Genomic DNA, 24,772 nt, shown 5'->3' on the forward strand with positions numbered 1-24,772 from the left:
CGTTACTTCAGCCGGACTCTATATAAATGTAAAAAGCTACAGTAAAATGTACTAGAAATCCCTGTATCTATAGAGCATTGAGTAGTGTCACCAGATAGAATGGAAACCAATTTCTAACAACAACTGCGTCCTTGACATACGAATTTATTTTACGACTGGTCCAAATCACTTGACAACGTATACTATGTAAACATCTCAGGATACTAAGCTACAAAGCAGCAGCATTTCTGGGAAGGCTACTAGTCAAGCCCAAGAGTGACGTTATGCATCCTGAGGACTTTCGCAGAGAGTCACTCAGAAAAAGGACCAAGACCAAAGCAGTGTCTTATCTTATTAAGTAATAAATGATATTGCTGTCTTTACTGCCAGTCTCTGCTCACACATTACTATCATCATTTAACATACATTTGTTTTGAAATATTTACTTAGGTTAGAGGAAAGTAATCCATCAAGTTTATAAAAAATCCTCCTGGGTACTTGTTATAAAACAAATGTTTTCTTTTAGAATCGTTGATGTACACCAATTTGATGATTTCCTTGTCTTTAGGATAAATGTGTTCCAGCAAAGCCTGCTAAGAAATAAAATTTTACAAAGCCAATTCCAATAAATTGCTTTTAGAAACGGAGACGTACTCCCATTGAGGAAGGGTTATGAGTGGCGGTAGGAGAAACTTAAGTTACTTGGGAAGCAAAGCTCCTATGCAGCCAAACCGCTTGTGGTTCCACATGTTATCATCTGGTTCCCTCTGGCAGTGCCTGACACGTTTGTGATGCCAACTAATACTCTCTGAACTAGAAGAATGTCTCTCCAACCCTAAAAATGCCTTCCCTCTAGCCTCAATTCTTCTAGAACTCTGCTGTCCCTTACCAGTCTGAGTCACTCATTTGTGCAAGGGACGCACGCCTCCACCTCACCCAGGGTTCAAGACCGAAGCTTCACGTTATACAAAAATGACTCCTCTATGCCATCCATTTTAATCTAGAAATATGACAGTTCTTTGAGTAAGAGAGGCCACCAGTAACTTCTCCAAATATTTATTTACTGTAAAGGCATACTGGGAGATAACTAATAGTTGTTTGAAAATGTCCATTTAAAAAAACCAATCATAACCCAAAGAACCCACTTTTAAAGAAAGTTAATGTCAATACACCGTATTTTTGAGACTAAAAATGTAGCGCCTTGACTGATCACTTCTGTGATGTGAATAAAAAGACACCAGCTCGGTCACTTACACCCAAAGCCCCTACACTCTGAATCTGAATGGGAATCTGATGTCTGACTTTTTAAACACAAGCTGCTATGTACACACACTGCTCTGATGGGAAGTACTAAGATAAACATTTGTATAGTGGGACATTTTCTTATATGAAACTGTTAACTACATTCAGCAATAATTCTAAGTATCTTATTGCTCCCAACTTACTGTAATTTACAAGTCTACGTCTTAACAAGATCAATCTCAGAAAAAGCGACAACCTGAATTATCAAATTAAGCAAGGCCAAGAGTCCCTGGGATAATCTGAAACAAATTAATAAAACATGACTGTTGGACTGGAAAGATAATGCTTAACTTGATGTTTTAGGAGTTCCAGATACATCCATTGTGAAGTATTAACATAATTGCCAATCTTGAAAGAATAAAAACAGTGAGTATGGTAACTTAAGCTGTGTTAAAAGTAAACACATGTACCGACTCCTTCTAGTGCACTCACGAGCGTGAACAAAGTACAAAAGGTCGATGCAAATCAAAGCACGTAAAAGAATTTTGCCCTGACCGGTGAGGCTCAGTGGGTTGGGCGTCGTTCGACAAACCAAAAGGGTGCCAAGGTTCGATTTCCAGTCAGGGCACACGCCTGGGTTGCAGGCCAGGTCCCTGGTTTGGGATGTGAGAGAGCAACGATCAATGTTTCACACATTGATGTTTCTCTTTCTCTTTCTCTTTCTCTCGCCCTTCCCCTCTCTCTAAAACTAAAATAAATAAAAATCTTTTTTTTTTTTTTAAGAATTTTAAGGATGGCAGCAGCAATTTACTCATTGTCCAATTTACCCACATCCTAGTATTTTTAAACTAATCCCTGCAAAAGGGACCCATCAAGATGTAATATATGGACCTGGCACTTTTGCTTAGGGCACCCATACTGCAATGCTAGCAGTAAGATCACCCAGGGCTTGAATCGAGTAAAGCAGAAGTTAACTGCTTCTGGTGCAGGGAGGAGAGAGGAAACCATTAAAAAACAAAACCATCAAGAATCCATAAAAAAATGATAAACCCTGTCCCAAGGTAAATTGTGAACACAAGATTATATATATATAAAATTATATACACAAGAAATTCTGTCCTAAAGTGTAAAAATTAGATAATATTAAATCCCTTCGTTGGACCAACACAATGGAATCTTCCAATAGAGAAGGGTAACACAAATGCCTTTTCTTTCTCAAAAATTATCCCCTTACTCATCATCTCCTCTACATTGGTCAACAAATGAGAAGCTGTAAAATCCAGTGGTTACTTAGTGGTCTTCATCTTTTTCCACTTCACAGCATTATCTCAGACTTGATGAACACTCAACTCCACACACTTCCCCCTCACTGCTTTCTGACACCAGCTCTTCTGATCTTCCTTCTCTCAGTCTCCTTTGCTGGTATCTCCCTTAAGCCTGCACAACCTCTAAATGGTAGATGTCCAACTCTCCATTCGGGGCCCTCTTCTCGCTATGTCTTTGCTCTCTAGGTGAGCTAGAGGCATTCCCAGACATTCAAGAGCCTCTATAAACTGCTGTCTCCCAAACGCATATGTATCTCAAGCTCATATTTATCCAGAGGTCAGAACACTCCTCTGAGTTCCAACCACCTATAGCTGACTTCTATATGATGCCTTCATTTGGATGCCTCATTAGCATCTGTCTCAAACCTAATATATCCAAAAAGGACTCATTCTCTATGCTGTTCTCTTCCCAACACACACATGCACGCATGTGCACACACAGGCCATATGCCAGTCTTCTTCCTATCAGAAAAATGTCACCATCACCTACCTAACTGCTAAAACCACAGAAACTCAGAGCCACTGTGGGTCCTTCCCCTCGTCTCCCACAGGCGCTCCCTTAACAGGTCCACGTGTTCTAACCTCTTCTCCGCTGCCACCACCTCAATCCTAGCTGCCATCACCAGTAACCTGGAACCGAGCAATACCCTCCCTTCTGACCTCCCTTCTGCTTCTGCCTTCCTCCCAGCTATTCTCCACACAGCACAGAGGGAGGGGAAAGACTTTGAAATCATTACTGAAATAATGTCACTTTCTTGCTTCAAAACCTCAAGTGGCTTCCTGCTGAAAGAAGTGGGATGCATGAAATCCAAACTCTGCCGTGGTTTACACGATCCCGCAGTACAAGGCTCCCTCCACCTCAGGGTCCCTGTGCTTCCCTGTCTGGGACGTTCTTCCTGTCCTCTTCACAAAGCTCTCCTTTCTTCTCATCTTCCAGGTCTTTGCCTAATCGTCTTCTAAAGCCTTCTCTAAGGAGCAACCCTCCCCCCGCAGTTATTCTCTATCACCGCACTGTTAATTTCTCCCCTCCCAGCCAACACCCTGGTGGTTACTAATCCTTGGAACTTGGCTGCGGTCTCTGCTGCCTACTAAAATTCAAGCCCCGCAAGCCAGGGGCCTGCTGTCGTCACCCACACAGCAATGCCTAGCACACAGCAGACACTCTAATATTTTAAATAAATATGACCTGATTTACTCTTGTACAACATTGCTTTCTGATTACAACCCTGACTTTTGGAGCTGTATCCTATCTAAAACTTTTCTCTAAGTAAAATCATTCCAAGCTGAGTTCTATCCACTGCTATTTGAAAAATGTGCTCCAAATCCTTTTCTACTGAACTTAGAGGATCCATCACACATCGATTTTCCATCTACCAATTTACATGGATACGAACACCCAATGTCCTGGTATTCCACATAATGCTCACCATTTCAGTGCGGGCAGAACCTCCAGGACCTCTCTGCTGATTACTATTTAACGAGGTGGGGGAGCTCCGTGGGCCCGGGAAGGTGGCGCTGTGGAGGCTAGCTGCAGGGCCAACCGTCCGGCTGGGGGGCCAAGAGCAAAAACATGGTCTCCATCCTCAGAATGTCCTGGCAGACGACGGGTCCTGTGCAGATGCGCAGAGTTCGAGGCACGAGGGGCGGGCAGCACGCTGCAGTCTAAGCATTTAGGTGATGCCAGTGTGGCAGTGCTTGCAAATTCAGGCCGTAAGGGCAAGGGTTCCTGGAAGCTTCCAGCCCAGGCTAGAAATCATCACAGCTTCCGGCAACTGGACATCCAGGCCCAGGTGGTGGGGTGATTTTGATGATGACAGTGTGCCTGTCCCGCTGAGTGGCAGCATGCACGAAAGGGGGAAGGGACAGGGCTCACAGGGCTGGACCCATGTCCCAGCAGACCTGATGTGAAATCCTTCAAATGGTTCGGTAAGATTATTTCTGTACTGAAAGTTTCTGATTATACTTTTTTTTAGGTACTAAAAAGAGAGGTTCAAGCTGCCAAGTTTTCAAAAAATTAAAAAAAAAAAAATGTAGTGCCAACACAGGTTCCTAAAGGCATGTCAGACGTGCCCCCGCAGCACATGCACCGCTCAATGCCACATAAAAGCCAGAGAACAGCTACACCCGTCCCTTTGGTTTGCCCTGGCATTTCACTGTCTCATTCAGGTTCTTCAAAAAGCAGACAGAATTCAGGTTTTGACTACTTTGTTAATGAAAGTATGACTGAATGTTAATGAAAGTATGAGTGAACAGGATGATGCCCCACGTAGCATCACGCAGTGTCAACTTTCCATTATGGTCTGCACACAAAAACACTGGTTTATTATGACCTTCTGACCAGGGCAGACATCACCTCGGCCTTCCGCAGGTTTGCCCTCCACGCAGTGTGGCGTGGACTCTACAAAGCAACCCGTCATCACTCACATGTATGTTTCAAGAAAAGAGCCATTATATACACCAGTTCCCGGACTATAGTTCTCAAGCAAGGAGCTGTGAGCTTCTTAGGCTATAGAGAAGGGAGTTTCCCAGAGGATTAGAAGCATATTCTGACACCAGTTACTAGGTCTTTTGTTTCACTTCAGAGCATGGCTGCATACAAGGGGCTGAATAAGAATGGGCTTATTATGAAACCCTGTTTCACTCCACTGATGATAGGGAATGTGTCAGATGTCTCAGGCGGGTGCCAGCATCTCTAACATAACTAGCTATCTGGAATAGCTTTAGGATTTTAGGAAATGTCTCTGGGAAGGCCAATTTACTTAGCACCCCTAAACCCACACTCGCTTGTTGGCCAACAGTAATCTATTACAAAGTCAAAACATGCGGATCAAAGGTGCTGGTTATTTTCTTTATGCATCTTCCCAATCCAGCCTGCAGCATGATCACGTCTTTTGCATCACGCTCCAGTCCAGAGCGGCTCTGTGATTCCAGGAAGGTGAAAATTGCCAAAACTGCTTGGGTGCCAACCCAGAAGGACTGCCAGGCATGGACAGCTGTACAATATGACAGCAATTTCCCCAGCTCTTCCCATTATTTTCTAAAGAGGGTAATGAAGATGTTCCATTAAACCATCAGACCTGAATTAGGTTTTTGTGTTGGTGTTTTAATTTAACAAATATATATTGTTTATCTTTTATTTTTTTTTGATGCATTGCCAGAATGCAAAGACATAATAATCCCTGCAATCAAGGAACTTAAAAGTCTACCGGGAAAGAACCAACCAAATAAAACTGGGGACAAATGCTGCTGCTTTACAGTTCTGTACAAGTAGCTGGAACATTGGTTACTCAGGACCAGAAATGCTTCCAATCCTCTAAAAAACCATTACACTATCCTGAAGTTTCAAGCTACCAGACTTTCTAAATACACCCTCTCCTCTCATGACCTCAGTTCCATACTCTATCACCTTTTTTACTTTGTGTTTAAAAAAACAATTACATCCCCCTCTGTCAGTTGCACTCTTGTCCTCTCTACTTGCTCCTGCTTCTCAGCCTACAAAGCATACTCTCAACTTCACACTTTGGAACCTAAGAAAAACCCCCCCGAATTGCTGACGGGGACTCCCAAAGCCTGCTCCAGCCTCTGCAGCCCACCTCAGATCCATTCAATGCTATGCATCTAAACACATGGAAGCAGCACGATGCAGCTCGCTTTCCTTCACATGGTCCTGCAAAGTAAATGTATAGAGATAAGAGGGAGAGACGGGGCAAAGGTGGTGAAATTCCAGCAGCTGATCAATCAGGCTCAAAAATGAGTGTTCCCTGGATTATTCTTTCAATTCTTCTGTAGCTCTGAATTTTTCCAACTGAAAAAGTTGGGGGTAAAATCATGTAAGATCAGAATCAAAGAAATCACAGTCCCTGTACCTCAATTAACTTGTCTAATCTAATCTAAAAGTAGGCAGGTAGAGTGTTCAAATGACTAATTATTAATAAGCTTAAATATATAACAAACTGCAAATATTTACGGAGAGCCTACTAAGTGGCTATATGCTAAACACTGTACCTGGATGGCCAACAAAGCAAATAATCAAACCTGCGGAGAAAGAGCTCATCTGTCTCCCTCAGGCCGGTTCATCTTCTTGCTTTATTCCTCCTGTTAATGGTTTGTACCTCCATCTCCCCAACACCCAAAGAACCTCAGACTCCTTTCAAGTGCTCTATATCTAAATCAGTGGCCAAGTTCTCCAGATTCTGCTTTCCTCCTTTCCACACTGATGGCTGTCACCTGTCCCCACACCTTTTCTGCCTCCCACCTGGCCTACTGCAGCAATCTCCAGGTCTCCTGGTTCCCACCAAGCTCTGCCCAACCCTTGCTTTGTTTCTGTCCAGACACTTGGCTCTGACTGGATTACACTCGCAGCCCAAAAACGTTTCAGTAGTTCTCCAGTACCTATAAAAGGAAATTCAAAGCCTCAGCTTGACACCCAGGAACACCCCAAGTTTGACCTCTTGCTCTTTCTCTACCCGCTTTCGTACTCCCCAGCCACACATTTGCTCGCTACTGCCCGAGCGTCCTGTGCCTTTCCTCTGTGTCTGCTTCCACGTTTCCTCCACCACAGGTGTCCCTTGCCTTCCCGCCTCACTTGGCATTTCCTCCTGGAGCTTCCCAGATCAGGGAGCGCTACAGCCTGCCTGGACGCCTCCCGCCCAGGCCAAAGCAAACTCTCACTCCTCTGAACCCTTCACATGTTACGCGCAGCACTTTCCAAGTAATCTTCCAAGTGCTACGCAAAATCAGTGTGTGTGCATGTTTCTGACCACCTCGCTAGATTACGAACTCCTTGAAAGCAGTGACTTTTCATGTGTAACAGGCACTCAACGGTTTGTGGCTGGAATTTAACATTAGCATCTTTATAAGAATTTCTAAAAACTGAAGTGTTGCCTCCTAAGCTACAAGCAATCTCCCTGAAGATAGTGAAAACATTTTAACAGCAATATCTTGTTTAACCTTTTTTACTGTGGCAAACATAAAATATGCCATTTTAACCATTTTTAAGTGTAAAATTCAGTGCCATTAATTATATTCACAAAGTTGTGCAACCATCACCACTGTGTTTCCAAAATTTTCATCACCCTGAATAGAAACTCTGTACCCGTTAAGAAATAACTCCCCATTCTCCCCTCCCCTAGCTCCTGGAAACCTCTAACCTTCTTTCTGTCTCCATGAATTTGGCTATTCTAGATATTTCCTCCAAGTAGAATCACAATATTTGTCCTTTTGCATCTGGCTTATTTCAGTTAGTATAACATTTTCAAGGTTCACTTATGCTGTAGCATGTATCGGAACTTCATTATTTTATGTTGCTGAATAATATTCCATTCTATGTATATTCTACATTTTGTTTATCCACTCATCTGCTGATAGATATTTGGGTTGTTTCTTTTTTTGGACTATGATAAATAATGTCGCTGTGAACACTGACCAGTATCTGCTTCAGTCCCTGTTTTCAGTCCTTGGGGGTATATACCTATGAGTAGAATTGCTGGGTCATACGGTAATTCAGTTTAGCTTTTTGAGGAACAAGAGCAGTATAGCTTTACAATCCAGAAACACAGACTTTGGGTAAACACAACAGTCAGGAGAGTTCCTACTCGTTTAGTAAGCAATTCACTCCTGGATAGATTTCCTTCCTTCCTACCCATTCAGGCCCCAAGTGATGATCTAATTTCCAGCCACTTGACCCTGGTTTGGGTGCTATTTTGATTGTGCTGACACTCTATAGTCTCCCGGTTCTCACTATTTTTCAACAGTCTTTATGCACATAAAGACAAGCATACTTCAGCGGTAGCACTCTGTATAAAAATTAGAACGAAACTAAACATGCAGATGGTGAAGTCTCATCAATATCCTTAATGCATTTAGTAGCATCAGATGAATTAAAAATACATAAAAGGACATTTTCAGCAAGTGAGTTGACATAGGATTTTGTAAAGGATGACTTCTGTAGTACTCAGTTAGCCTAACAACCATTTATAACGTGCTAAACCCAGCCCTGGGTGGGTGGCTCAGTTGGTTGGAGCATCATCCCATACACCAGGCTGCGGGTTCGATCCCTGGTCAGGGCACCATCCCTGGTCAGGGCACCTTATCTACGTTGCGGTTTCAATCCCCCAGTTGGGGAGCTTACGGGAGGCAACCAGTGGATGTTTCTCTTTCACATCACTCTCTCTCTCTCTCTTAAATATCAATAAATATACCCTCTGGTGAGGATTAAAATAAATAAAGCATGCTAAAACATGCTACACCCAGACAAGGTGTATGTACCTTTACTGTTGCAAAGAAAGGCTTGCTCTTCATTCCAAGGTTAGCAGCCTGGGTCTCCAAAGCTGACATCTCAACATGGGGTACAGTTTACAGTCATGAGTATGCGAAATAGAGTTTATTCTTATATTACTATTTATTATTGTATTATTTTCCATACAAACAATTGTAAACCTACTTTCCCGCCACCCTGTACTATTACCACTAATTCCAGGCAAATTTGTAAAACCAGAAAAATACAATAATGTCAATTCACAGAAACTATCCAGAAAGATACATACAAAGTGCTAAACGGCAGCATCTCCGTGCAAGGGACAGGGTCAGATGCGGTCATGAGGGGGCTCTTTCACTTTTTACTCCACAACTTCTGCGTTTCAACTTTTCACAAATGCGCACTCTTATACTATCATGTAATGGCTTCAAATTGTATTAAAATACAAGTAATAAAAGGCAATGTTAGTAAAAAGAGATGAGCTATAAAAAGGAGTTCAATGGGCAATTCTAATAATATCCCCAATTTAACACATACAGAAAACTCTAATCTCATTTGAAATTTGCAACACCATGAGGGAGGCAAGCCAGGTATTCGGCCCTTTTAGTAAATGAGGAAAAGTAGATTGATAAAGTTTAACTTCCTAGACAAATGCATTGCATTTTTTTTCATTAGCCTTTAAATCGTATTTTAAAAAGTATTATTTAGCTGTAAAAATGTAAAACCAACATAGTAGTTTTCCCAGAAAAATTAGAAGTACTGATTTAAGTTTACGTATTTACGAAACAGAAAAATAATGGTAAAAATGTATAAAGTAATATATAAGGAAAATTTACTTTTATCATTCTCTATCATGCTTGAAATATTTTATAACTTCTAAAAGATGTTTTATCCTGAAATCACAGCCCCAGCAAAAATCCTGAATTTTTAGGTTTCAAGTCACTATATGAGCAGCTCACTCATAATAAAAATACATCCATTAAGTAAAATCTGAAGTTTAAAAGACCTGGGCAAAATACATCATTTGCTATGTACACACATACTGTCTACAGACATTTATGTCTCCAGATTAGTTTGATAGCTGTAACTAGTCAATTTAGCAAAGTGTGAGCCCTAAGCTATAAATAACAGCTGCAAAACTGACTGTAATGGCCCAGAGTTCACCAGCTACGTAAAAGGCATAATTTTACCATCCAAAATATGGCATGCTTTAGGACATCATTATAATAGCTAAGAAAACATTTCTTTTCTGAACAGAGACAAAATGCAGGGCGAAAGCCTAACCAAATGCACAGTACATGAACTGGGAGACTTCTCTGTATACATACACACAACTGAATAGTTCAGAGACACCAAAGAATTTGATTTATATGGCAATATAAACCAATTTTAAAATATACACTTAAAATCTACTTAACGGAATATACAGCACTGAGGATTTAACTTTATGTGCTCATATATTATAACATATTTAGCAACTGCATTTCACAAAAGTTTTCAAGTTCAGTAACTTCGAGACCAAATATTTTTGCCAAGTGCTAAAATTAGATAATACCAGCAATGCACCTTCAAGAGAAGCAATTCTTAACACTGATTCAACTGTTTGAGGTTACTATGTAGTGACTACTATATTTTAGTAAATAAATAAGTTTAAATTTAAAACTACACCCTGAGTACTGATTGAAAAAAGGCAGTCCTACAAAAGGTTAATAAATAAGATACATTAATTGAAAACCAATTACTTAATCCTTTCAAAATATAACTTACAGTTGGTGAATATACAATTTCATCAAAACCAAGCTATCAAGGTCTCATGCTAACATTTAAAAAGTTATACAAAAAAAAAAAAAAACAATGGATATTCAAGGTATCATTTAATTCATTTGCTTTAATTGGAAGCTAACTTCAGAAAGTATATCTCCACACTAAATTATCTATTTCCATCTCCAACAATAATGTACATTAAATATTAAATAATTCAATCCCATAAGGTACCAAAACAAAACCTAAAACCAAACTCATTTAAGTAAGCTGAATATTGGGACTATTGGACAACACTAAGTCAGTCAACACTAGGAAGCCAACCAAAAATAGAAATTGTAACTCATATTACTTAAACAGCTCTGCTGGAAAGTGTCTTCAGAAAACACTGAAGTCCTTATTTTTAAAAGTTAACATAATACACATTATCTTGCAAAATAAAGATGCCTAATGTTTTCTTTGAAAATATGTTGAAGTTTGTTATCCACCACCAAATAACCATCCAGTTTGGTGAGTCACGTGACCACAGGTAGTGTTTAAAGGTTTCACCTTGAAAAAGGTAATTAGGAGGGTTTTCCAAGGATACAAAGTTCTACATGTTCCACAGCACAAATCTCTCACACATAAACTTAGTTAAATGGTGTGAAAGTATCGTTTCTTTAAAAAGTAATTAATCCCATGAAACCCTTTAAGTTATTTACAATTTTTAAATTTGACTGCACTTATTTGCAAAAAAGCCATAACATTTTGGTAAATGTTATTAGTTCTGAAACCATGCTTTAAAAACTTTATACTCTCTCATCAGCTACAGTTGCTTGAACTCACCAGACACACATGAAAAACACATACCAAACAGGAGCAGTAACTACAGAGCAGAGATGCAGCATTGGGAATGCCCATGGAGTCAACACAACCAACTAAGGGAAACTACAGGCTTCCATCTGAATGATTCCAAAAAATAAAAAAGATATCACAACTCTAAGCCTTACCCATTCCTCCACTTTTTTTAACAGTTTGAAAGATTAAAAAAAAAAATTACTTAATTTTTAGAGAGAGGGGAAGGAAGGGAGAAAGAGGGTGAGCAACGTCGATTGCACGCCCCCAACTGGGGACCTGGCCCGCAATCTAGGCTTGCGCACCCTTACTAGAAATCAAACCTGTGACCTTTCAGTTTGCAGGCCAGCGCTCAATCCACATCAGCCAGGGCCTGAAAAAGATTCTTAATAGCCAGGAAAGATATCCTCAAGACTGACTGAGTGGTTCAGTTACAAACCATAGATTAAGAGCATTTCATACTTGAAATGATTTCCTTAAAAAACAGGACAAAATTTTACCAAAGAACATCCCACACCTGACCAACATTAACAACTTATATAACCAAAATGGCAATATTAAAGTTTCCACTTAATCCATTAATCATAGTTTAGAAAGTTCAGTGTTAATAAACAAAGTATTTTCTTTAGCTTTTCAACCTGAGTATTTACACATGCTTGATTTAAATTCTGTGTTATGGCCATAGTATTTCCTTGTCAGTAAATTCTTCTACCTCTACCTGTAAGTTTAGCACACTTTTCAAACCTCACATCCCATTTCAATGTCAATCACGAGAACTGAGAATGAAGCTAAATGTTATACTTAAGTTTAAACAATTGGAGTAATAGAACAATTAAATCACCCTTAAATAAATGGCTCTCTTATAACTAGTCTTTCCTCACTTCACTGTAGATTTAGTAAATTTTTTTTTTTTACCTTGACTCAACAGTAAGTAACAAAATGGGTATTCTAAATACAGTGATCAACAACCCTTTGAAAACGAGTATCAAACTGTTTTGAAATTGAAACACACATATGTAGTGTATACAGACTGAGTAAAACCATTTCGAGGAAAAACACCTTAACAGAAGAGTTTAAATCTATAAAATAACTTGAAACCTTTTTATTAAAGCCACGAACTATTTTCTAATTGGTCTGCCAAAAGCCCAACACAAAATTTATGTATGACAGAAAAACTGTGAGGAGCCAGTGTTTAACTCTGTGCTCTCCTAGTAGATGCATGAATAACAGATTAAGATAGCAAAGCAATTTTCTAAGCCAAAATGTACCTGAGCATCATATGTCATCCTTAATGACATATGTAAGATCCAAAGATCCATTAAATTCACTTCACAGTTCTGTTTTGTGCATGTAGAAGTGTCCACTCCAAATAAATCTATTCCTTCTCCTTACCACAGTACTGAGATTGTCAGAGGCTCATCGAAACACTCTACTTAGGTAAATAAACTTCAGCTTTTACTTGATGTTAGCACCAAAACAAGCATTAACTAAAGAATAAAAGCAAAAGTTTATAATAAAGAAAAAAAATCACGATAAAGTTTAGGAGAATTTTTTAAAAGAAACAAATTTGAAAGGATGCTCACCTGCAGTTAGGTGGAGGGTCTAAAGTGATATCTGCCAGTTCCTTCTGAATCCTGGAGTCAGGGAGGTGAGAGGAAAAAAAAAAAAAAACACAAGAAAGAAACATTTAGGTGTTGGTAGCCTCCCACCTGTAATGTATTGGTCTCAGAGATAAGGCAAACCTCTGCCATGATAGCTGGATTCTATTAAGGGAGGAGAAAACTACACACCAAAAGCTTCACATCCGTCATTTAGGAAACAAAAAAAATTTTTTTTTTTTGTGCTCAGGCAGCTACTGGCAGGCCAGGGTCTCTTGTTATCATCTGGGTTCGAATCTGACCTCACACTCTTAAGGCAGTTCGATTTCTTGGTGTTTTCCATTTAGGAAATAATTTAAAAGCTCCCCTGCACACAAGTTTTCTGAGCTGCACTAGAATGTGTCAGGACACATTGATCCTTCCCCAGCACCTCCCGTCCCTGGACGAAGCAATCAGAGCCACTGCGAGGGTGGGAAGGACTCGCGCCCCACTGCCTCGGCCCCTGCCCCACGGGGCGTCCAGGTCACCCCTTGGGCCCGGGCGTCCTCAAGCGCGCCCCCGGCAGGCCCCCCGGCCCCTGGGCCACCCAGCGGCCTCAGTGAGGAAGCAACATGGCCGCTCCCTGCGAGGCCCCCCGAGGCCCCCCGAGCCCTAAGTGGCTGCACGCCGTTGCGGGGCGCCCGGGCGACATAGGCCGCAAGGCGGAACCCTCCGGTTGGCCGCACCGGACCCCACCCCTACCTCGCTCGCATCCGACGGCCCGGGCCACGCGGGCGAAGTTGCGGAGCCGGGGTGGGGAGAGCCACGCCGGGACGTAGGCCGACTCCCCAGCTCGCCCCCACCGCGCCCCGGAACCTCCAGCCCCGACGCCTCGCGGAGCCCTTGCGCGAACAACCCCGCCCACCCCTCCACGGAGGCCGGGCTCCAAAAGCCGGCCTGCGGCCCGCACAGGTGCACCAGGGTCCGGCCTGCAGCCCGCACGCTCGCTGGGACTCTCGGTCCACCTTCCGGACCTTTTTCTAGGACATCCTCTAACTTCTCTAGCGCCTGCCCCCTTCCTCCTCCTTCCCACACTGAACACAGAACCCAGGACTCTCCTAGTCTTCTATCTCTGCACCAACCCTCCACTTCACAAAGAGCTCCATCCCCTACTCAGGCGGAAGCCACCAGGCCGTTCACAACAAGCCCTGCCTGGCCTTTGTCTTCGCTTACCTAGGCGCTTAGGGCATCAATCAAGACGACAAAGTTTGAGGCCTTTAAGCTTCTTCCACCTTCGAAATGGTGCCTATTTTTATAACTTTTTCTGCTCCTCTCATATAAAGCCCTAAAGGGCTACAGCTTAACTTAAAAATCTCACTAAGGCAGCATAGTAGTAAAAAAAAAAAGGGGGGGGGCAAAACAAACAAAAACCCCCCCCCTAAACTAGCACACACTCTAAAGGCAATCTGAATCACAATGGAAGTTTTTTCTCCTTCCAAAGGTTTTCTGAGGATAGGAAGAAATGCTGGCTGGATGCAATACGGAATAAGTTTTAGAAGGCACTGTTTTCCAGGTGTAAGTAAAGAGAATTTAAAGGTGGTGACTGGGAAAGTTCTTTAAACATTCCTGTTGGAGAACATTTCCTGTCCCCTATAAATCTGGTCTGCCTTGGAAATGGATTTGCTTGCAATCTCTACTGACATCTCCTTATCTGTTTCCTGCTAAATTCTACTGCTACGGAGGAGCATTTCAGTGCAGGGATACTTGGATCCCTGCTGTTTGACTCTTCATTGTATGCTGGAATAAAAGTTTGGAACCCTGGTTTCCTGATTCTTTACCTGCATGCATATTAGAATGACGGTACATCAAGACCTATGTAGAGAGGAAAAATATCCTTCTCCCCTGAGCACAACTTGTATAAAAATAGGTATTGACTTTTTTCTCCTTGTCAATGCAATCTCTACTTCAGAATAGTCAAGAAAAGGTGTTCTTTAATACCTAAAAAGCGTAATACCAGACAGCTTTATCCACTTCATCTCTACAACAAACACTTGCACACTTCCAGAATAATGGCAAAAGACTTGCAAGAGTTACACATTCATATGTTCCACAGAGTAATTCTTGTGGAGGCCATGCTCACTGGGGGCTTTCCTCTACCAGTGGCCTAGAAACCACTTTCCACTATGCAGTTAAGTAATCTTGTCAGCCAATTTAGGCTTTTTTTTCCAATCTGTCTCCAGGTATACATGCTCCTTCCAATTCTACAGGCAACACTTGCCTTCCAAATCAATATAGAAGGGACTTCACTGAGTCACTACTACAGGGCCCCACTAACATCAATTTCCCCATATCCTTTCCTGGATACACTGTCCCTCTCCATTTTTTACCTCTACTATTAACCTTAGCTCTGCTTTAACACTAAAAGCTAGCCTTTCAGCAAGATATCCAGAGAGCTAAAACCAACATTAAGTTCATAGGTAAAATTACTGTTTATAGCTTCCCACCTTTCTTTTTTTTTTTAACACCTACCATCTCTTTCACAGGCATTTCCAAATAAGTTTTTAAACTCCCTTAACGTAGATGGACAAATTGTGTCTAATGACAAACTCTTCTCTGTAATTTGCCAACAAAAAGCAGACTGTTTTATATCTGAAACCTGTGCTTTTACCCCCAAGTATGTACAGCAGGGACAGCCAGCAAAATACAAAAACACTAGTAACCTAAAGTAAATATCCCGTCTTAGTCAGGTCGCGCCAAAAGCTGCTCCAGTGTGGATCTAGGAGCCCAGACCCTGGGAGGGCAGTGGGGGAGCCAGGAAACTAAGGAAGGCCCCATCCAAAGTTGGCAGGACAGATGCCAGGTTCTGGGAAAACCAGCACAGCACTAATACACGAGGGCCGGTTACGACTCCTGGAAAGCAGATATACAATCAAACTAACCCTCTGAAAATAAGAACCAACTTGCCAAGGCATCTTGCCACTTAATTCTAGAGGTCTACACTATTTACACTGAAGTCACACCTTCAATTGCCGATGTTAGGTTACCAAAGCACTTTACCAACATTTCCAATTTCAAGCCAGGGAGGATGACAAAACAAACTTTCAAACTCCAAGTTCCAGGTTCCCTACTTAGTGGAGAGATCCAAAGCCTCATGTTCCATTTTATTTTACATTCTTTGAAGAAAGATATCCCCATCTAAACCACCATTTGGACTCCTTACTATCTTTCTGATTTGCCAATGTGAAGTTTAATGACAGTCCACCTGAGAGCAGTGAGGATTTATGAAACACGGGGCTCCTAGGAATCTGCGATAGATTCCTGTAAGGGTCCTAGGGATCGGAGACTATTACTAAAGGATGATGGAGGTGAAAAGTAGCTTCCTCCAGAGACAGAAGAGAAAAGGTAAAGAAAAAAAGCCACCACTTAAATTCAACTTGGGGTCTGGGGTTGGAAACCATTTTACATCACAAGAGAAAATAGCATGAAAAAAGTTAAGGCTCCCTGAAATTTAGTAAACTCAATTTCTTAAACAGAACAAAAGAGAAGCCCACGGAATAACCTAGAATTGCCATTTTACATCATGTACTGATTGATTCATTCATTCGTCTCAGAAAAATCTCTTCAAATTCCACTGGAAAACTTCTGTCTCTACCTATTAATTTTTTTACCCTGCTAGTATGAGTTACTTATTGCTTATGCAGTCTGTGGGGGAAAGCTCTGTTCAAAAAAAGATTGTATGTGCAACAGGTGAGGAGGATGTTAAGATGGTAATAGAATTCATTTCAGTAGAGTTGTCTGGGCAGGTATTAGTAATTAAGTGCGATGACAGCAGTTAGGGGAAGAGTCACAGACTGGTGATTAATGGGACAAGTAATTTGAAATCAGATTGGGGGGTCAGGAACAGAAGTAATGAGGATTCTTACAAATTTCAGCAAGAAATGAGAAAGGCAAGCCACAACAGCAGCAGGTGGACAATGGTTAAAAGAAAATAACGAAAAGGCAACAGACGAAAAAAAAAGTAAGGGCTTCTAAGGCCCTTCTTTCAGTTTTAAGAACACACAAATCATGAGGAGCATTTAAGTCTACCCTCACTGGGAGGTAGACCCAACGCAGCAAGAGGTATAGTTCAGGGAAATAGGAAGCCTGGGGAAAAAAAAAGTACGGTACCTCTTGGCGCTGGTGGAGAGGAGTTTGGAGTTTTTGCTCATGCTGACTTTACTCTCCTTCTTCTTGGGGGTGTTTGTTTCTTTCTCGGTTTGCTGGTTGGAGGACGAAGATGAGGAAGAGCTGGTGCTGGCCCTCGAATCGTCATCCGACATAGCGAACCCCCCACCCCGCCCCGCAAACAGCCCCTGCAGGGGGAGAGAAACAAAACAGAAAAACACAACCCTGCAGCAGTGTATATAAGGAACCCGGGTGCTGTCAGGGGGGCTTGGGTCAGGGGTGCACCTGGCCGCCCACCACCTTCCACTCGCTCCTCAAAGTCTTCAGGCCCATTAAGGCTTCTGCAAATTGGACGCGGTTTGTTTGTTTATTTTTGGCTCCAAGTAGGGGGACACGGTTGGAAACCGGTCAGGAGCAGAGCGTGCGGCCTCTCCTCCAGCCCCCGCTCCAGGGGCTCCCCTCGGAGCTGGGAGGGGAGAAGCCAAGGGGGCGGAGGAGCGCAGGGCGCGGGCGCCTCAGCGGGGCACCGAGGGAAGGTCCCGGCGGTCGGCCGGCCTCGGGGCTGTTCGCGTCGGCTTTCCGGGGGTCGCGGGGGTCGGATGGCCAGAGCAAGCCTGCGGGGGTCGGGAGCAGAGTTTGGACAGGTCGGGAGGAGAAGAGGGGCGGAGAGGAGTAAGAGAGAAAGCCTAAAGAGGGGGACGGAGGCGGGGAGCGGGTGCCCCGGTGGGGGAAGGGAGAGGCCGGCGTGGGGGGGGGGCAGGGGCGACGAGGCCCGAGGTCCCCTGCCCCGCGCCCCGACGTCCCTCCCCGCCCGCCTGGCCCTCGGCAGCCCGGCTCGGGCTGCGTGTGGCGGGGGTCCCAAGCACACGCCCGAGTGCCACCCTTGGTGGGGGGTGGGGGTGCGAGGTGCGGGGGGAGGAATCGGCCTCCTCAGCGAAGGAATAACAATGAGCCCGTCCGCCCCAGAGGGGTTAATCCCCGTGGGCCCCCGCCCTGGGGGAAAACGGGGCTCCCCAACTCCCCATCCCCCGCTCCCGGCCCCCCGGGTGGCCAGTGGGGGGGCTCCCGGGGCAGCGCTGACAGTTCCAGCCACGGTGCCCCCCAAGCCTCGGACGCGGGCGGTCCCCGCACCCCACGCGGCTCGGGGTCCCTGCCCATCCCCCGCGGGCGGGCCTCGGACCCCTGGGGCTCCCCGGCCCCTGTCCGCCCCCCCTCCTGCCGCGCCAGCCCAGTGCCCGGCGGCCCGGGCAGCGCGGGTCGCGGGAGACGGCGAGGGGTGTCCCCGAGGCCCGGCGACGCGGCCGGGGGGCGGCGGGCGGCGGGGGGGATCCCCGTACCTCTCTTTGTGTCTGGCTCCTCCGTGCCGCCGCGGCGGCTGCTGCTGCGGCTGCGGCTGGGCCTGGCCACTCGTGTCTCTCTCTCGCTGGGAGAGAAGCGGAAGTGCAGCAACAGCAACTATTAAACAGGCAATGGCTTCCCCCAGCCACACACGCTCGCACACACACTCCTCCTCCTCCTCCTCCTCCTCCTCCTCGCCCTCATCCCCTCCCCCACCCGGCCCGGTCCCACCCACCCGCGCTCCCCTCCCCCTGCACACCTCTGCGGGGGCGCGAGGAGGACCCCGGGGACCCGGGGAAACCCTGCCCCCTCCCCACTCACACCCCCACCCAACGCCTCCTCGGGACGCCGGAGAAGGGGGCGACGGGTGTGAATTTTCTCTCAAGTGTTTTGGGGACCTGGATCTTGGGCTGGAGAGGGGAAGCCGTTCCGAGAGGGGGGTGGGGGGGGCCCGCTAGGAACGATTGGAACAGTACGGAATAAGGGGGTCACGAGAGGAAGTTCTTTCCATTAAAGGCTTTTGGAAAGGGAGGGGGTGGCAAATCGGTGAAAAAGATAGTAATCTGGTGGCAAGGACTTTGGACTAGAGAATGCAGCGGGAACTCCTCCTAGAAAGTGATCAGTTTAAGGGGGAAAAAAAGAAATCCCACAGCAGGATTTTCCTTTGGGCTTCTCCCTCTGGCAATTTACCTGCTCGGAGGTCGGTTGGTTTAGGCACGCCTGGGAGAAAACCCCAAACTAGGAGTTTTCTGCTCAAGCACATGTAATTTTACAATTTTAGATCCTTCCAGTCGCTTTTTATAGAAAGTGGTGGTGTTTTATAAAAGTGATGCAAAGGATTTCGTGACAGGTAAAATCAACGTGTAACAGGTTTACAAATATGAGAAATCACTGGGAATAAACCCTTTACTACTGAATTCGACTGGATTTAGAATTTTTGGTGTCAGTTTACTTCAGAGACAAAGTTTGATGTTTGGAAATTGGATTAAAACTTTTGAGGACTCTACTTTCTTCAGCTACAATATAAATGCAATTCAAGTAATCATTTTTTAAATCAGTAATTCTGAATTTTCATTATTTAGTATTTTTACCAAGATTAATTTTTTTAAGATTAAAGCATCAGAAAGAGATTAAACCATCAAATTATGATTTCGTTTATTTGTCATTGCATTTGGAGGAAACTGAAGAACTATATGCAATGCTATACATACAAGGTCTAGCACATTAAGGAAACCACCCTGTCAGATTTCCAAGGGCCACTCTAAATTATTCGAATGGTCATCCTTTTCCCTGACAACAGTAGCTTCGGTCACTGCAGGACAACACAAAATATAAAGCCTATGGCATATCCATTAACCAGGAAAACAAGCATTCTTACCACCTTCCTAAACCCCTTCTAGCCCTCAACATGAGACTCCAAATTCATCAAGATTCATAAAGCAATGATGCAGGCTGCTTGCTCAGTCCTCAAAAGGAAACAATGTGCCAGGAATTGTCAAAATCAAGGAGTCCAATAGCTGGGGAAAAAACCTATAGGTTATCATTTAAGCCTCCAGCCTCCTGCCTGCAGGCAGAGCTATCCCTCAGTCACTCAAATACACAGAAAGTTTGCAAAGATCCCCAGACATGTGTTTGCTTTTGGGAGTCCTGGCAGAGCACATAAAAAGAATGCTATTCCCTGCTGTACGCTATTTGAAAACAAAACAAAATCTTCTTAAAAACCAGTTTGTATACTTTTTGTACTTCCGATGAAAAAGATAGAAATTCAAGAGAAACAATAAACAAGCATGAAATTCAGTTGGGATGAAGAAAATAATCTAAAGACAGTTTCTAAAATTTAAACTTCATTACGAAAATTGGGGTTTCTGATACATTAAAATACATGCCTACCCTATGACTACAACCAGTAAAAAAAATCCTGTGTATAAAGAGAGAGCTGGCAAAGAACACAGGAGAATAAAAAAATTCCATTTGCCGATGTGACTAGGATGGCGAGTGAATTTTTCTTCCATTTTGGTTTGTAGAGATTGTATGCTTGGATACTTACTACAATAATATTTTTAAGAAACAACTGAATATGGTGAATATGGTATTTTGTGTTTCATTGTTGATGCTTGGGTTGGACTGGTCCCTGGGGAAATTAATCATGTAATCAAAGGACTCCTATAGGGAAGTACTTTCCCAACCACCAGTCTGGAAGGACACTAGCCCTCGTTTGAGTACTAGCCTTTCCTATCTCTAATCCTGGTTAGTGCTTTATGGTTGGGGGATGACCTGCCGAGGGGGAAAAAAAACCCTCAAAATGTTTAGAAAAGAATTCACTGCTCTCAAAAGACTAATCTTTATCAGATTATTTTAAATACACAGTTGTGTCATTGTCTCAGTCATTAAAAAATCATTCACAACCTTCTAGCTTTTCTACTTATGAGCTACAAGGCCGAAAGAGCTAAACTGACCTCTCTAAGCCTCCGTTTCCTCACCTATGAAGGGCAAGAATACCTGCACTGTACCGACTGGCAGAGTTGTAGAAGGATCCAATGTATATCTATAATGAAGGTGGTTTATTAACTGTTTTGCAAAGTAAATGATTAATCATCCCTCCTTGATCCTACTTCTTAAGAATTTTGTTAGAACTTAGGACACAGGGTCTTTATAACATAGAATGGATGACAAGTATAAGAAACCTCCTAGGGGAAAGAGTCAAGGAATTACAATTTTATTTACTAGAAGGGGCCTAAGATATCCTTGAATTCCAAGTCCTCATGTTACAGATGGAGAAATTAAGGCAAAGAAAGCTAGTATGTCCTGTATAAGGTCATGCAGTAAATTGGTGGCCAAATTTCAGCTATGGCCCTTGCTGCACACAAATAATTCTGTCAATTCTGGCAATATTGGGGGATTGGTGTGGTGGGGGAGGGGCCTCAATTATATTTAAAAAGATATGCTAAATATAAAAGAACGCTGATTTTTTAAAAAATATATGAACAATCAAGACAGCAGGGAAAGTGGAAAAATGGAAGCAAGTTAAGGAAATCACTATTTTATAACATCTACCTGAACACATTAATGACAGCTATTGAAGTTTCTTAGTCTCCATTCTGAGAATAATCATTGTTTATCTTATATTTATGGACATAGTTTAAATACATAATACATTTGCATGGTGTATTCTCCTAAAGAAACCAAAGGGTATGCCATGAAAATATCCCTCTGCCCCCTCCCCCACCTCTGTGGTAGTCTTTGCCTGTGTGAGCAAATGCACTCAGATACGTGGGACGCTTTGATAAATACTCTATTTACATTTAAAAGATGCACCTGGTCACAAGCCCAAGTGGTGCAACATTGTGATAACCATGGGCTTTGAGAAAGTAGGCTTCAATTTTTACTGATACCTATTCCTGATTCTCAGAATGATCCAACTCTTTTCTTCAAGCCATCTTTAGCGTATCAAGCACTTTTAAGTAGAAGCACTTGAAGATCAAGGTTCTGACTGATCTCTGGGAGGTGAAATGATACAGTTGATTCAAAAGCAAGAGGCCCAGTCTCACTTTTGAGCCCTATTTTGCCTTCTTACTTACACTGAACTTCAAATATTTTGAGGCAACCATTCTCTCTGGCCAATTTCACACCCCAAAAATTGTCAAGCAAATTAACATTTTTTAATACGAATTTTTAAACTTACCTTATGGCTGGATAGAAAGGATTTCCTTTTTGTGTCAAAAGGAAAAAAAAATATTATGTTTGGGATTTAAAAAGAATTTCTATAAAGTCTTTCTGAAAAGGTGGACTCACTGCAGATTTCAGTCCACTTGTTTTATGCTACGATGCTCCTCTGTCTGAAAAATTCGCTCCTTATACAGAAAGATAAGGGGGGTTCTCAGAGAAGGGTCAATTCCACAAAGCCTAATGAGATCTGGGGCTTTTATCTTCAAATCGAGTCATTTTCCCATAGGCTTTCTTAAAAAAACACTGATCCCTTTGAAGGACCCTAATCATTGTCAGACTTTGTTGGTCCTGACTGTTGCTATCACAGGAAGCTAGGATAGAGCTAAATTATTTTTTCTACCACATGGAGGCATTGAACAACCATGTGATTTTCAGAATTTACCAAGACTTGATAAAAGTCTAATGCTTTCTCAAGCATGGACAAAAAAGTTTATTTGATGTTGACAAATGGATAGCGCTTAGTATGAAACCATTCTTTTCAATGCATAATTTAGCATCTCACCTGTATGGCCTATTCTCTAAACAAAGTAGCTTTCTTCAGCCCCCTAGACATTGACAACATAAGGACACACTCTGCTGGAATATACAGGATTGCAGTTTGAGTAATTTGGTTCATTGATCTCTGACACGTTTTTTTGAACTTAACACTTTTTTAGTTACTAAAAGTTGGAAGAATACAATAGGGAAAATTACTTTTATTTCACATTCGCATTTATCTATTGTGAAGCGTTTAAAAGAACATCAACATCTCCCAAATTCCATGGTGTGGCAAATCTATAGTCAAGGATCCAGTTTTGAATCCAAAAATTTATTTCAATAAGTGCAAATCCCAGAAGCAATTGGCAGCAAAGATACCAATTGATTTGCGAAGCCTACATGATGTATCTCTTTGTAGCAGACGGTGCTCACATCTCAGCCCCAAATCAATTAATCAGCAAATATTTATTAATTACCCTATGTGTGCTAAGCACGCTGCTGGGTGCCATGGCAGATGCAGAGAAATCTAAGAAGTACTCTCTGGCTTCCAGCAAGAGCCAGGGTAGAAGGGGTTATAACCCAGGACAAGTAGGACTTGCGTCGATGGAAAGGCATTCCCAGATGGTGAACTGACAATTTAAAAGCTATGGAAAAACATCAGACAGATTCAAAATATTTTATTAGCAAAATATAATGTATAAATTATCAGATGTTTTATTTTTAAAAACTGAAAGAAATAAACTGGCTTTTGTTTTTCAAAAATGTCACTGGCACGGACAACAAAGGAAAAGAGATTCTGGATTAAAGGAGACTGAAGAAGGCTGAGAACTAAGTGTAATATGTGATCTTGGACCAGATCCTATACTAATTAGAGAAAAAATTATAAAGAATATAATTTGGTCAATTGAAAAAATTAGAGTATGGAACAGATTAGATTGAAGTATTATATCAATGTAAAATTTCTTGAAATTGATAACTATACTGAGGCTCTTCTTGTTTTTAGGAAATATACCCTGAAACATTACAGGGTAAAGAGGCCTGATGTCTGAAAATTATTTAAATAGCTCAGAAAAATAAATAACAATATGTGTGTGTGTGGAAGGGAGAGAGAGAAAAAAGAAAAGAAAACAAATGTGCCAAAATGTTACAAATCGGTGAATCTGGGGAAAAGGGTGCATGAATGTCTCTGTATTATTCTTATGACTTTCCTGTAAATTTGGAGGAGAAAAATGTAGTCACCGCAGAAGGGATAAAATGGAATGAAGGAGAGATTGCTAACTCATTACATATCTGTATTGCTTCACTTCTTAAAATAAGTGTGCATTACTATAGTACATTTGAAAAATCTAACCACTAAATCTTTAAAGAACAAAAATGTGTATAGAAGTAGAAAAACTCAGGAAGTGATTGGGGAGACTGTGGGTAGATTAATTTGTCGAAAGACTCAGAAAAGGAAGGCTAGAGAGAAGGATGAAAAGTAGGTACCTCAAGTTTGCAGGGGGTCTCCACAGTGTGCTAAGAGGCCTGGATTTCATTAAAGGATAAAAGGTACAAGGGAAAGATGTTAGAGGCATTGTAGCCGAAGGGGTATTTTTAAAAGATTAGTTTGCTAGAAAAGCCCAAAAGGAGAGAAAGAAGTCAAGGAAACCCCGAGGAAGCCATTGAGGAGTCTAGGTTTAGGGAAGCAGCTCCTAATTCCTAATTCTCCACGCTTACTTTAATTAATCACTGTCTAATGCCACAGCTCTGGGAACTTAACGTCCCGAGATGGCAGAGAATATATCTGCTTAAAAGTATTCTAGAACAGTACTTGGCACTTAGTAGGTAAGCAGTAAAAAAAAAAAAAAAAAAAAATTAACAAAGATGAGGAAAGGAAACCATCCTTGTCTTTAATAGTCCTGTTTTTCCTGTTTCCGCCTCCTCTGATGTTCCAGCATATGCATGATGACACTATCACGTGATTGACAAGGGACGTGTGGGGTCTCTGTTGCTGTTCCCAGGGAAGCATGAGTGTCCCCAGGATGAGGTCTATAGTTACACCCAACCCCTCAGCATGGTCAGGGATTCCAGCCTTGATGTCAGAGTTTCAGAAT

The 24,772-nt window shown here is 42.6% G+C and overlaps 1 protein-coding gene across 1 annotated transcript in view; it reads right to left on the reverse strand.

Annotated features, from left to right (window-relative positions):
* UBE2E1 (ubiquitin conjugating enzyme E2 E1) overlaps positions 1-18,629 on the reverse strand; it is a 67,560-nt gene extending 48,931 nt beyond the window's left edge. Inside the window, exons 1-3 of the mRNA XM_054595401.1 lie at positions 18,476-18,629; positions 17,142-17,326; positions 12,981-13,031 (exon numbers count right to left, since the gene is read on the reverse strand). Of these exons, the coding sequence (XP_054451376.1) occupies positions 12,981-13,031; positions 17,142-17,293 (203 nt within the window). The 5' untranslated portion in view covers positions 17,294-17,326; positions 18,476-18,629. The remainder of the gene's footprint in view (positions 1-12,980; positions 13,032-17,141; positions 17,327-18,475) is intronic.
* Positions 18,630-24,772: the final 6,143 nt, after the last annotated feature.

The sequence above is a fragment of the Pteronotus mesoamericanus genome, unplaced genomic scaffold (assembly GCF_021234165.1).
Source record: "Pteronotus mesoamericanus isolate MK-2021 breed Mesoamerican mustached bat unplaced genomic scaffold, CSHL_Meso_final scaffold_54, whole genome shotgun sequence".
Taxonomy (NCBI): Eukaryota; Metazoa; Chordata; class Mammalia; order Chiroptera; family Mormoopidae; genus Pteronotus; species Pteronotus mesoamericanus.